This window comes from Peromyscus leucopus, chromosome 5 (genome assembly GCF_004664715.2).
Source record: "Peromyscus leucopus breed LL Stock chromosome 5, UCI_PerLeu_2.1, whole genome shotgun sequence".
In the NCBI taxonomy this organism is placed as follows: Eukaryota; Metazoa; Chordata; class Mammalia; order Rodentia; family Cricetidae; genus Peromyscus; species Peromyscus leucopus.
Genome location: NC_051067.1, coordinates 127,265,207 through 127,279,850, shown reverse-complemented (window position 1 = coordinate 127,279,850; position 14,644 = coordinate 127,265,207). Strand labels below are relative to the sequence as shown.

At 51.5% G+C, this 14,644-nt stretch overlaps 1 protein-coding gene across 1 annotated transcript in view; it reads left to right on the top strand.

Annotated features, from left to right (window-relative positions):
• Pgbd5 (piggyBac transposable element derived 5) overlaps nucleotides 1-9,886 on the top strand; it is a 67,985-nt gene extending 58,099 nt beyond the window's left edge. Inside the window, exons 4-7 of the mRNA XM_028856361.2 lie at nucleotides 2,419-2,599; nucleotides 4,344-4,541; nucleotides 6,484-6,589; nucleotides 8,224-9,886. Coding sequence (XP_028712194.1) covers nucleotides 2,419-2,599; nucleotides 4,344-4,541; nucleotides 6,484-6,589; nucleotides 8,224-8,419 — 681 coding nt within the window. The 3' untranslated portion in view covers nucleotides 8,420-9,886. The remainder of the gene's footprint in view (nucleotides 1-2,418; nucleotides 2,600-4,343; nucleotides 4,542-6,483; nucleotides 6,590-8,223) is intronic.
• The last annotated feature ends 4,758 nt before the right edge of the window (nucleotides 9,887-14,644 follow it).

Here is a 14,644-nt window from a genome sequence, read left to right as displayed (position 1 = left end):
GCACCTCTCTGGTGCCGCTGCCAGATTTCTTGACAGGGAGGAGAAGGCTGTTGGCTCAGCAGAAGTCCATACTACACCATGGCCACACCTTGAGAAGGAACTAGCTAGAATGCCTGGACTTACTGATGTGGGCAAAGTGCTGAGCAATTTCAGATGGTCTTGCACATGTGTGTCCCACGCCAAGGGCAGACTCTCAGCTGCCCATTGCTAGTATTTGGGGGAATTGCCAGTTTCAGGAGAGCAAGATCCGGGCCTAGCTTTGAGTCCTGGTCATCTCCAGGCCTGCACAAAAGGTAGTACGCACCAATAACCACAAACTTATATCCCAGAACACAGCAGTTTCCAGCTGCACTTATCAATGCTGGTGAGGAAGGTCTTTTATAATTAGTGTCTCTTCCTAATTTAATTTTATGTTCAGTACCCCCCCCCCAAAAAAAACCAGGACATCTGTAATTCCAGTAAATGCTTTATTTTTTGAAGATTCATTTCTTTTTATTTTATGTACAGGAGTTTTGTGTACATATGTAAGTATATGTGCACCACATGTGTGCCTGGTGTCTATGAAGGCCAGAAGAGGGTATCGGATCTCCTGGAACGATTACAGACTGTTGTAAGCCACCATGTGAGCGCTAGGACCAAACATAAGAGCAACCGGTGCTCTTAACCACTCAGCCATCTCCCCAGCCCTAGTAAATGCGTACTGTTCCCTGTATTAGTCGCTTTTCTTGTCACTAAGACTGAATACATGACATGAAGCAGCTTAGAGGTTTCTGCCACCTCAGTGCTAGGCCGACAGTGGCAGCAGGAGCGGCCCAGGCCTTGGCAGTCGGGGAGGTAAGTAGCTGGTTACGCTGTGTCGACAGTCAGAAAGCAGAGAGCTCAATAGAAAACAGAGAGACCAGGATGTAATCCTCAAGGCTAGCATACCACTCCCTTCAAGAAGGCCCCACCTCCAGAAGGTTCCATATCCTCTCAGAACAATGCCACCAGCTGGGGACCAACTGGCCAAACACACAAATGTGGAGAACATTTTGCGTTCTAACCACAGCCTACAGAAATAACCATTTGAGTATATAGTCAGCATGTTTATATAAACCATGCTGGCTGAAGCTAGAGGAGCAGAGGCTTAGACCATCCTCATGGCTCCCAGAGAGTGATGGACATTGCAACCTAATTGCTCCAGCAGGTTCTTGAACCCTAGGTGAAAACACACCAGCTGATGTTTTGACTTCAACTTTGTGGGCCATGAACATAAGAGCTCCCTATGCCTCGCACAGGCTCCCCTCCTGTAGCGTTGGGTGCCAACATATACGTCTGTGGTACATGCAGTAATTTTTAAAAACCCTGGAGCATAGTGTTTCTGAAGCTAAGTGTGGATGTGTGTAGAGTCAGCTACGAATTACAGAAGATCCATGCTGGCCAGGACCCACCAACTTCACAACCAGTGAACCCAGTGGCTCTGTTGTCCTGCACCATTTCTCAGTGAAGTAGTGCTCATGCCTTTGAAGGTTTTCTTGCTAAGTCATATTCCTGTGCATCGACCTAAACACAGAGTTGAGCCTCAAGGACACCTGTGCTTGGTAGGTGACCTCCCAAACTCATCAGACAGGATGGATCCTGACATGGTAGCTGTGTCTTCCACATGTCCCCTCTGGGTGTTTCTCAGAGAACATTATTGGTATCCCAGCTCCTAGCAGTTCTGGCATAGTCAGATTGCTCCAATGTCAGCGTGTTCTGTAGGGCAGGGCAGGACAGGCATAGGAGAGTGATAACGCCTGTTGATTTGTCTACAGAAGTCTCTGAGCATTCCCAGGAACTTCTCCTCTCCTTCGGGGAGGGGACTAGTCAGTACCCTACATTGAACCCATCCACTTCCTCACATCCACTCCTTTGGTGGTGAGCATGGAGCTGGTAGGGACTGTGTGTTAGGGACGGCGCCTCAGCTCAGCACACCCTCTTTGATTACCTGGCCCTTGGAGAGTGACTGACCTCCATTGTGTCTCTGGTATGGTGAGACAGATGAGGCCTGTTCTGCCTGTCTTTGAGCTGACTAGTCATTTTGCCCAGTGGGCAGTACCCATACAAGAGCATGCCTAGCCCTTGAAGTGACCCTTGATTCTATTTTTTGTGATTTTTGTTTATGTTTGGGAACTTAGAAGCAGGTTTGCCTCATGTTGACTGCCAGTTTTGCCATCCGTAACTGCTCATTTCCTGCCTAGACTTTTCCAAACAGAAGGCTCCAAGCTAAACATCCAGCTGCTCAGGTTTTGGGTTGCCGTGGTGGTGACCTTGGACTGCATGGGGCTGATGAGACAATGGGGTGATCTCCCCTTCTTCTCTGACCCCATGTTGCCTGCAGCCTCAGGCTATGGTCCATGTTGCCCTTGGCTCTCTGACCTCTGTGCATTTCCATTCAAGATCTATGTCCACCTGAAGGAAGGCGGTGGCCCGGATGGCCTGGACGCTCTGAAGAACAAGCCACAGCTCCATAGCATGGTGGCCCGGAGCCTGTGCCGGAACGCGGCTGGGAAGAATTACATCATCTTCACGGGGCCCAGCATCACCAGCCTCACCCTGTTTGAAGAATTTGAGAAGCAAGGTTTGTCCAGTGGCCGTCCCAGCATGGCCGGCTCTTTGGGGAAGTGGTAAGAGGGTGGAGAGACAGGAGTAGTGGCTGGCACAGCCTGCATAAGCATCTCAGCCGCCCTGTGTCTGGATTCTGGTGCTCTCAAGGTGTGTGAGTCCTGGGCTCGCCATCTAGAGATGGCATTGGCGCAGAGTTCTGCCAGTCTTCTGGGAACTCCTGCGTGTGTCCTTTGCTGTGTGGTTCTGGCCATCAAAGGCCTGAAGGAAAAGCCCCTGGTAAAAAGGATCTGAAAAGTACGGGAATCATCCACCATCACTAGTGAGTCTTCTTCCCTTCTGGCAGAGATCTGTGTGGTCAGGAACAATCCCATGGGCCTCAGAAAGGTCTTAGGCTTCTGGTGGCAAGAGGTTCTGATCGTTCTTTGCAGACTGGATAAGCCTCCCATGGCTTTGACAGAAGTTGGATGTAAAAATGAAGACCTAAATGCTAAGCTGTGCTTGGAGACAGCTCAGAAAGTGTCACTCATAGACAGCAGCTGCTAGAATTGAGGCATTTTGCTGTGCTACACAGTGGACACCAGGCCTTCACACTGAACCCTCTTGTATTGTGGAGGAATAAGCAGCTTACATCCTGGGCCTTGGAAGCTGTGTAGAAGTGAGGGAGCAGCCCACCTCTATGCATTGCAGGCTAGGTCAGGGTGACCCTCTGCACTGGCCGGCGCAGGCAGGCTCAGAACTCAGCAAGAGATCAGACTAGGAGGGAAGGAACGCTGCAGGACCTGATCCTAGAACACAGGACACAGCCGCTCGGAGGAGCTCTGGCTCTCCGTGAAGCACAGTGGGGAGCTGGCCTGCTGCCTGAGCCCATGTGTCTGTGGAGGCATGTATTAGAGGTGTAACCTCTGATGGTGTGTGCGTATGTATGTATGTGATGGTCCACTCCTGGAGTTGCTGTCAGCACGTGTGTGTGTGTGTGTGTGTGTGTGTGTGTATGTGTGTGTGTGTGTGTGTGTGTGTGTGTGGCCAGTGCCAGATGTGCAGGGCAACATGAGTGTTGGTACCAGAGCATGGCCTGGACCACTGGGGCTGCTTCCCCAGAAGTCAGGAGTGTTGCTTCTGAGATCCAAGGGGGAAAGTATTCCCTGGCTCAGCAAGCTAGGAGATGGGCAGAGAACTCCAGTGGGAAGAGAGTGATTGGGAATGGGGTTTTGTCTTTTGCTAAGGTGAGGTAATATAAAAGTGACAGCACTGTGAATTTTTGGAAGCATCTAGAGTTACTGAGCTCTTGGCAATGGAGTGCCATGTGCCTCGTCTCCAGTGACGAGGGTCCTAACAACTGTCAGGTATGTCCATCCCGAGGACTCTGGCTGCATGGTTGGGCACAGCCACACCCCCTTTACCACCTCGGCTGTGACCTGGGGGCCTTTCCCCCTTCAGAGCTCCTTCCTCCTCTTCTGTGATGTACATGTGAGAGCCCAGCAAGTACAGGTTTCCGGAAGCAGATGGGGTGATGTGCCCCACAGCGCCAACAAAGAGCCCTGTCCATAAGGGCCGTGTTGAGGCATTTATCCATCGCTTACATTAGCCATGGCCTTAGTGACCTTAGGGGGAGTTCTTATAGAGGAAGGGGGCGGGCAGAGAAGAAGAGGCCAGCGGCTGCTTCTGGAGGGTCCGCTCTTGCCAGTCTCCCCTTACCTCTGTTGTGGTTTGGGGTACCTGGCAACGGCACATGAGAGAGTTTGTGTCTTTCCTGCCAGGGATCTACTGCTGTGGCCTGCTGAGCTCTAGGAAAAGCGACTGCACCGGCCTCCCTCCCTCCATGTTGACCAACCCTGCCACCCCACTGGCCCGGGGCCAGCACCAGATCAGGACCAAGGGGAACATGTCTCTGATCTGCTGGTACAACAAGGGGCACTTCCGCTTCCTGACCAATGCCTACTCCCCTGTGCAGCAAGGTGAGTAGGGAGTGGGAGTGTGGGTGTAGGAAGTGGGGGAGCACCCGGGGCACGAGCCTGGAGGACCTTCATGCTGTCTGTGTCCCTCGTAGGTGGTTGTTCTGTCCGGGAAGAGGCAGGGAAGAGCCTCATGAAGCCCTTAGCTTGCCTTGGCAAGCTGGGAGGGTTTGATTGACAAGTGGCTTTGTGGCCTCACCTGCTTGTGAGGGTGTGGTGATTCTATTGTTTAGGACATGATGTTGGGCTACCTTCTGGGAGGGATTTGTGGATCATTTTATCATCATGGACTCCTGGAAGCAAAGGGCCCGTGTAATCCTGGCTGCCAGGCGGCCCGCTGTTTTCCTCACTAATTCTCCGGGGATTTAAAATCGATTCAGAACAGAGGGACTTAATTAGCCCTGAGTCTGTATTTAAAGTAACTGACAGTTAAGACAGTGTTAAACTGCTGAGAAAAAAAATTGAGGGGATTGCAAAGGAATCTGCAGAGATGCTTCCAGTGTGGTATGCACACAAGCGGTTTGCATTCCTGTGTGCGTGCTGAGAGTGTGACGTGCACGTTCCTGTGGTGTGGCATGTGGGTGGTGTGTGTGTGTAGTGGTACAATATGTAGTATATATGTGTGTGTGTGTGTGTGTGTGTGTGTGTATGTATATATATATGGTGGTACAATGTATGTATGGTCATGTTACATGTGTGGTCCACACGTGCTTCTGTGGCAGTGTGTGTATGTTTTATGTTCTCCATATAGTGTGTGCTCCTGTAGTGTGACCTAAAACTGACCAGCACAGTGGGAAACTCTGAGCATGCCCAGTGCACACACACGGTGCTAGGAAGGACTCCTCCATCTCTGTCCCCGTGTCCCGCAGAGGCTCGGCAGACTGTGCACTGGCAGGCCCGGGGACAGGCATCATACAGCAGGCACTGGGGCAGTGGAATGGTTGGGTCCTGTGGGTTCCCTTTTGGACCCAGGCTCTGTGGGATGTGAATTGTGCCATGACTCTGGAGGCGCCTTAGCTGCATTCCCTTTGTGTGTGTGGAAGGGGTGGCCTCCTTCTTCCCTGTGACATGATCCCACCCACACAGAAGGGGACGCAGAGAAACTGCCACTGTTCCCCCTCCGGGCAGCCCTTGACCACATCTGCCAGTGTGGGGAGCAAGAGAGAGCCCCGCTTCCCCTCCCTTCCTCTCAGGCCCGTCTGACCATAGTCTGTGTGTGCTTGCCTGCGGTGTGTGGTGGTATTGTGTTCCCCAAAATATTGTGTACCTTAATAAACTTATCTGGGGTCAGAGAACAGAAAAGCCACTAGTTAGGCAGTGATAGCACACACCTTTAATCCTAGCATTTCAGAGATAGAAATTCCTCTGGATCTCTGTGAGTTCAAGGCCACATTGGAAAAAGCCAAGCATGGTGACACACGCCTTTAATCCCAGAAAGTGAGCCTTTAATCCCAGAGAGTGGTGGTAGAAAGCAGAAAGATATATAAAGCGTGAGGACCAGAAACTAGCAGCATTTGGCTGGTTAAGCTTCAGGCTTTCGAGCAGCAGTTCAGCTGAGATTCATTCTGGATGAGGACACAAAAGCTTCCAGTCTGAGGAAACAGGACCATCTGAGAAGTTGGCCAGGTGAGGTTAGCTGTGGCTTGTTCTATCTCTCTGATCTACCAGCATTGACCCCAATAACTGGCCTCGGGTTTGATTTTATTAATAAGAACTTTTAAGAATTCCTGCTACATCGGTTTGTCTCTGTCCCTGGGCCCGTGAAGCTACCGAGTCTTGGTGGCAGATGTCTGCACTTGCTTGTTCTGTGTCCCCTCCCCCCACTCTGCCAAAGCACCTGATGGATGGTGCCAGTCCAGTGCCCCGCCCCACCCCACCCCGGGAGCAGGAACATTTGCAGATGGGTAAGTGCCTGGAAGAGGGCTGAGCGCTGTCTCCCCGACAGGTGTCATCATCAAGAGGAGGAGCGGGGAGATCCCCTGCCCGCTGGCCGTGGAGGCCTTCGCTGCTCACCTCAGCTACATCTGCAGATACGACGACAAGTACAGCAAGTGGGTGTGAGCGGCCGGGGTGCACTCGGGTGGTGATGGATGGGGTGTGCAGGGTGAACACCACCGGCACAGTGGTAGGACGGGAGGTCAGTGTTGGTCCAGATGTGTTGAAGAACATGAGTTTGGAACGTGAGGACCTACAGGGTAGTCCCTGGCCCTCACCCTGGCCCCAGGTGGCCTATACACCCCCCTTACCTCTAGAGACCTCTGCGCTCCACTCACCCCAGGCCTCCAGCCCCACCTGAGGTCCCGTTCCCTGCCCATGCCTCAGTGGTGGGCATCTCGGCACCCAGTGTAGCCTCCATCCTCTGTGGGCTTTGTCCATCCTGCCCCCTCAGTCAGTCCGCAATGCCAGGAGTCAGCTCGAGGCCTTTTCCTGAGTTCTTGGCTCCTTTACACAAGGATGCCCGAGATCAGGTTGTGGGCTCGTGCTGTGCTCATAGAGAAGGCACGTGCAGTGTGTACAATAGGTGTGTGTAGCTTACATCTACACAGAGCCAGCCTACCACACCAGCCTACCTGATAACCACCCAGGAGGCTGTCGAGCATGTAGACGCCTCCACCGCAGTCTTCCCACCCAGAGCAAAGCTAGTCCAGCAGCTTGGCTGCCTTAGGGGAAACTCCACTGCTTGGCCTATGACCTTGGTCAGGAGGGGAGAGCAAGACCTGTGTCTTCTCTGGAGCATCTAGCCCTCCGGCGAGAAGCCACATCTCCTGCCTTGACAGGACACTTGCCACATCAGTGTCACGGTGTGTTCGAAGATGGTGGTGGTTTAGTGGCCACAGAGGGGTTGGTGTCCTGTACTAGACACCCTGGTGGTCTTCAGACATACTGTGGCCAGGATGCAGAGAAAATACACAGGAAAAGATAATCCCAAGATAAGCTTCTGGGCTTAGTAGCATTCAGGGTCAGTCCCAAGGAAAGACAAATGGATAACGGGAACACAGGTGGGAAAGAGAGAGTGCATCGCAGGGTCTGGAGCTGGGGGATTAAGCGCTTCAGGTGTGGATGGGCCTAGAGAAGGGCTTTGAGACGAGGGATGCTGGGGGCTGGGGAGGCCCTAAATACCTGTGTCTTTGCGTTCATTTTCCTTGAGTGACGTTCACTGTGAGGGAGCCCTGCCCACAGCTGGTCCCTGGTGCCCTGACCGATACCATGGCCACATGCAGAGCCTCTGGGCTCTTCTTCCCGGGGAGCTGTAACCAGCTGACCTGCTGTGTGACTTTTCTGAGGAGAGGTTGACAAATACCTGTCCACCCCGGCTTGGGCACTAGTGACAGATTAAAGGAATATTTCCACCCGAGTTCAGGCCAGTCAGCCAGTGAGTTTATCATAGTCACGTAACAGGAGCCTTGGGTGACGACAGCTCACCCAAGCTGTATCCCTGGAGCTCCCTCAGCTGATTAGAGAGTCTCCTCTTCCCAGCATTTGCCAGGGCTGACGTAGCCTTGGCATGGGAGCCTCGTGAGCCCCTCGGGTTCCACGAGCTCCCTCAGCCTTAATGGGTTTTGTTTCCTACTGTGCTTTGGGGGTTTCATTTACTTCCTGAGTCTTAAAGCGCTTCCCTCCACAAGGGGGCGTTTAAACCTCAGGCGATAGCTACCCAACATGGCCGCTCCCCTCTGTCCCCCAGGTATTTCATCTCTCACAAGCCAAACAAGACGTGGCAGCAGGTGTTCTGGTTTGCCGTCAGCATCGCCGTCAACAACGCCTACATCCTGTACAAAATGTCAGACGCCTACCACGTGAAGAGGTACAGCCGGGCACAGTTTGGAGAGAGACTTGTCAGGGAATTACTGGGTCTGGAGGACCCATCACCAGCCCACTGAGACTGCGCTGGCCCAGGGGTGGCAGGGACCAGGAAGGAGCCTGTCACCTGCCTGCCTATTGGAGGGCCCATGTGTGGCCCGAGGGTCTGCTTTCAGCACCCCCCCCCCAAGAGCAGGGGGGCTCCCCAGAGCCTAAAACAGGTGACTGGAGGGGCTGTGACCTTGGAAGGGACCAGCAATAGGACCAGTGGACCATGCTCTGCTTCCCAGAGCCTGAGAGATTATGACGGGCTCAAGTTCAGACCGGGCAAGCTTGCAAAAACGGACCACTCAGTGCCACCACTCAGCACCTGGGGTCATGTGTGTTCAGCTTAGATGGCTCCCTCGGAAGAAGAAATGCCATGTGGTGCCATTAAAACTCAGAGTCCATGAGAGGAGCGGTTGCGACTTGCTGACTACAAACAGGGTGTTCCTGCTACCTCCCCCACGGGGCTGGTGGAGGGCAGGGCCGAGGGGGAACCGCCAGGTTCACAGTCAAGAGGGATGCTGTTTTTTTATTTTTCAATATATCTTCAGGTTATTTTCCTACTGTTGCTTAAGGTCTACTGTAAACAAGATGTGTCCCCCCCCTCCCCCACCCCACACACCCTCAGTTCCCTGCATGATCACAGTTCTGTGTCCGGCCTGTGATGGGGGAGGAAGGGCCCCATGTGGCTCCACCTACCAAGGCCTGGGGAGCCTGCAGGCTGTGCGCTTTGTCACCATGTCATCGTCGTCGTTGGCAGAATTACTTGTTTGGAGAACTATGTAGCATTGTGAAAACAAAATCCTCCACCATCCTTTCTCCGTGTGTGGTGGTCCCCCGGAAAGGTACAGCTGGATTGGGAGGCCCTGGCTAGGGAACCACCTGGTGACTTGCCCTGGGGTTGGAGATGTCCCACAGCAGGGACAGGCAGCAGCTGGTGGGAAGTCATGTGGAACCCATAGACCCAGGCCCTTCCCGCACCGGGGTTGACACGTCTCCATGGATCCTCAGCCCCAAGGTGGACCCGCTGCCCCACAGCTGGGAAACAAGTGATCTCTGCACCTTGCAGCCCTTCATCTGATCTCCACAGCCACCTAATTTCTTCAGATACACAATGTCCTCAGCGGGGGCTTTGGGACACTCTTCCTCATACATCCGGTGAGCTGAGGTGTGGCTGGCGGTGTGCCTCCCACACCTTATCACTTCTGTGTCCTCACTCCCACAAGTACCCTCCCTTGTGGTGGGACCTGCGATGCCGCGGATCGTGGGCCCCATTTCAGATCATGTTTGAGATAACCTTTGCTGTACCCTTAATCGGATTGAAAGCACTTTTACCACGTGGAGAAATATATTTTTAATTTGTGATGCTTTTCTACAAGACCCACTTTTTCTGAGTTCAGGTGTTTCCAACACTTAGGGAGACTAATGAAGGCCAATGACTTTTTCTTTTCTGTCCAAACAAGAAAAATAAAAATAAAAGTCTATTTAGATGTTGGCTGTTAGTACGTGGCTTTGTTTCAAAGGTCAGGGTTAGAAAGCTATTCCTTTGACCTTGCTTTCCCACCGGGTGGCCAGGGACGTGTTAGCTGAGCTGTTCTTGGAACCTTGAACCACTGAACAGTTTATAAAAAGAAATCAGTTAGAATTTGATGTGTGAATATATATATATATCTGAATGAATGACAGTAGTTCTGAGTGTAGTTGTCCACACCCCTGCTCACCATTATTTTTAGTCTTGGTTACCTGAGGTCATTTGTGATCCAAAAATACTAAATGGAAAATTCCAGAAATAAACAGTCCATAAGTTGTAAACTTTTATCATAGCACATTGCTACAGTTGTTGTATTTTATCGTTAACTTCTTACTGTGCCTAATTAAACTTTATCACAAGAGTGTAAGTAAAGGAAGAAACATAGTGTGTAATTCTAGCACCCACGGATGGTCTTGGGTCTCAGAAACATTCCCTGCTGAAGGATGGGTAGGGACTGCCGCGTCTCCCCCAGACTGTAGTGAGTATCTGAAGCCAGCAGGTGGCGCTGTTCTACAGGGTGTTCGCGCCTGTGAACTGGGGGAGCCACCGCGGGGGGGGGGTGCTGTTTGTGGCTCTGTTGCCGCCTGCTTTCTCTAAATAGTGGGAAGATGGGAGGCACTGCAGCCTGTGAGGCCTGTGTGGGCTGTAGAGCTTTCCTTCAGTTCACGAAGGTCGGAGTGGCATGTGGTATGGGGTTAGAAAGCCTTCAGGCTTGGGCCTTGCCTCCCTCCACGGGTGACCTGGAATGGCTTCAGGCACTGCTGTCCTTAAACTCACTGGATGAGGCCAGAGTCTCTTGGTCCTCAAGCAGACACTGGCTGTTCAGGGGTTAGACATCCCTGGTGATCAGGGAGAAGAGTCCCTGTGTCAGCTTCCTATCACCTGTTAGATTACAAGGACTGGACGTCTGCTTGGTTCTCAGTCTGAGCACATAGGCGGCCCACTCTTCTGCTTTGGGTTAACAAGGCAGAATGTCTTGACAGGAGGGCATGGCAGAACAAGGCTGTTGGCTTCGTGGCAGCCGGGAAGTAAAGTGAGAGATGGAGAAGCCAAGTATCCTCTCCAAAGGCACCCCCCCCCCCGATGGCCTCACCTCCTTCCGCTAGACGCCCCTCCTAACGGTTCTGCCACCTCCCAGTGGTGTCACAAAGATGTCTTCAACACACCCCCTTTGGGAGGACAGTGACGATCCATAGCCCAGTGGCCCAGGAAGTGCTTCTCATGAGAGGTGTAGCACAGGTCCCAGATCCTTCCTGCATATCCCACAAGCCACCACTTCCCCAGGGGTTGCCCTGGCAGAATACACGGGGCTGGTGGCACCCCTCCACATCCCATGACCAGTGAGGTTTGTTATTGGGCATAGAAATGAAAGAACCATGAGCTCCAGACCCCTCGTGTGAAACAAAACCCCAGAATTTCTCTGAGGCAAATGGCCCTCGAGGCCCCCTGAACAGGTCATCTGTTGTTCTGGGGCTGCAGTGTGTGGTCAGCAGCGGCCTCTGGTGAACTCAGTTCAGATCGTAAGGATCTGTGTATTTGCCCTTTTCCTTTCTAGGGTCAGTATGTGGCTGACGAGAGCCTCAGACTGGGACATTGTTTTCTATCTATGGTCTTTGAGTCATCTTTGAAAACTTGGGTGGGTCGTTCTAGGCAAAGACTCCCTGGCTGCTGACTCATCAAGGAGACTCTCCACCAAGACTGAGTAACCCGTGTGCTGGAGTCAAGATGAACACTACCACGACCCAAGGCCCGAGGTTCCAAATCTCTCCTCTACAGCCTGTCCGTGGGCTACCACCTCCTCAGCACCTGACAGTGTGGGTGTGGGACAGGGTATGGGGGCAGTCACCACAAGGGTTGCTGGCACCATGGGCACTTCCTGTGAGGCAGGTGGGACAGATCCCCCATTTTGTGGGCTCGTCAAAGGTACAGGTCACGTTCTGTCAGTGTGTGGCCTGCAGTGAGTTTGCACAAACAAGCAGTTGAGCATGAACAGGCCAAAGGGAGGCCCCCTGTTTCTACCCATTGTATACACCAAGGCCAAGTGAATACACACAGGTCAGGCCCGGAGTGAGGCCCCCTGTTTCTTCAGCAGAGTTTTGCAGCCCAGAACTCTAAATACAGTCACACACCTTGTGTTTTCCACTCTTCTGGTTTCTCTTGGGGTGCGAGGACATGGGAAACATGCTCACACAAAGCACCAAGTTTGCTGGTGAATGCAGCTGCTCTTACAGTTTGGACATAAAATGTCACTGGGAACAGATGTACTGAAGACTGGGTCCCTGCAGGTGGTGCTATTGGGAGGTGAGTGAATGGTGGAGATGCAACACTGAGCAATGACTTAAGCTGTTGATGAGTTCACAGCTGAGTGAGCCGCCAGACAGTGGGTCTGGTTAGAGAAGTCATCACTGGAGACATGCCTTTCAAAGCTTCACCTTGGTCCTGGTCTTTTAATCCTTTACCCTCTGCTTCCTGGCCACCATAAAGTCATATCCTTCTCCCACAGTGTTTCTGCCACGCCATGGGCCTGAAAGCAATGGACCCAGAAGCCGGAATCTCCCTTTCTTCCTTTGAGTGGGTTTCTCGGATGTGTTGTCATGAAAATCTGACCAATCTCTCCGGGGTTAGGCCAAGCTTGGGACCCCTGCCATGGCTGTGGGAGATGAAGAGAGAGCAGGCCAGCGTCCTGTGCTGCCCCACGCTGCTGCTGGTCTCTGTATCTGCCTTGTCTCCACCTTCTATCTCCCTCTCCTCATAGACTGTTCTGTGTAGCTAGCAGCTCCCTTGACCACTGATCTGCCGGCCTTTGCATCCTCTGCCTCTTCGGGAATCTGGAATCTGGGGTGAGCACAGTCAGAAAGAAGTGCAAAGACCCAAAGGTGGTGTGCGAGCAAAGGCGATGTAAGAGGGAGCCCCATGCCAAGGACTGTGCCCAGTGTCCAGGTTCCCGAGTGACTTGGGAATCGCCTGTGATCTGGGGGATTGTGTAATGCCTTCTCTGGGAGAAATCCTGCTTCCTAAATCTGCCCAGGGGAGTCCTTCTTGACTGGAGTTCAAGTAAAGAATGAAAGGGATGTGGCTTTGGCCTTGCTGGACATCCTAGACGATCACACTGTGGGAACTGTTGCAGTTAACAACGGATATGAAGAGGAAGATTTCATTTTTCCAGGGTTCTGTTTTTTTTTTTTTTTTTTTTAAAGATTTATTTATTATGTATACAATGTTCTGCCTGCATGTATCCCTGCAGGCCAGAAGAGGGCACCAGATCTCATTACAGATGGTTGTGAACCACCATGTGGTTGCTGGGAATTGAACTCAGGACCTCTGGAAGAGCAGTCAGTGCTCTTAACCGCTGAGCCATCTCTCCAGCCCAGGGTTCTGTTTTTATACTTCATTACAAGAGAACAAAAAGATTTTAGGGGGGGGGGCGGAGAGATGGCGCCGTGGTTAAGAGCACTTGTTCTTGTAGAGGACCTGGGCTTGGTTCCCAGGACCCATATGGCAGCTCACAACCAACCATTTCTAACTCCAATTCCATGGGATCCAATACTCTCTGTTAACCTCTGCTGGCACCAGGCACATATCTGGTGCACATACCTCTGCAGGGAAATAACTCTTGCACATAAATCTAAAAGATTCTGAGAGGCACATGTCTTTCAACATAAAATAGGACATTAAAATATTTATTTTAATGATAATTTTTATTATTTATTCATTTGTGTGTGTGTGTGTGTGCGTGCGTGTGCACACGCGTGCGCACGCGCGCCCCAGTACACACTGGGACCAGAAGAAGACATTGTATCCCCTGGTGCTGGAATTGTAAGTAGTTGTGAGCCACTCCATACAGGTGCTGGGTATTGAATGCGGGTCCTCTACAAGAGCAGCAAGTGCTCTTTTTTTTTCTTTTTTATTTATTTCTTTTTTTATTTATTTCTTTTTTAAATTACACTCATGATATTAATCACATTTGCGGTATTCATAGATTACATTCGCAGTATTCATTCAATTATATATATATATATATATAAAATTTTAAATGTTGAATGTCATTTCTTGAAGGGGGTAGGAGGTCTTAATTACAGGCTTACAGCACAATGGGAGGACCCCAGAGGGCAGAAGTTCCCTACTGATGTTTTACAATCTTGCATCTAAGCTGGCAAGTGCTCTTAACCACTGATCCCTCTCTCAAGCTCCAGCATTAACATATTTTTGCAACACATTATAACAGTGCTTGAGGTTTTTCTACTAGCCAAAGATAGTCCCTAAACACCCTTGAAAATTTCAAATCAATCTCCCAGTAAGGACAGAATTTACCTTCACTACTTTCCGTGAATCCTGATGTAATAACGTTTGAATAAAGGGGTGGCTTTATGCTACCCCATTCTTGATCCCTCTATGGCCCTGTCCATGTCTCTGCATTACCTTCTGTGCTATCTCCTCCTCTTTACTGTTCCCCCCCAGAATTCCTGTTTGAAGGAGAGTTAGAGGGACGTAGGAGGACAAGGAAAGGAAATGGGGCTCTCTGAGAGCTTCTTGATCCCAGAAGACATTGCGAGTAGGCAGCATGGGGGCGGGTCTCTACACTGGACCAATCGGACAGGAGGAAGACCCAGGGGTTTTATAAACTACCCAGGCCAGCCCAGGCTCCACTGGGCTTCTCCCAGCTTGAAGGTATGAAGCTGTTCCTTTCGCTTTCTCTGTGGTTTGGTCTTTAGTCTTTTCCGGATGTCCA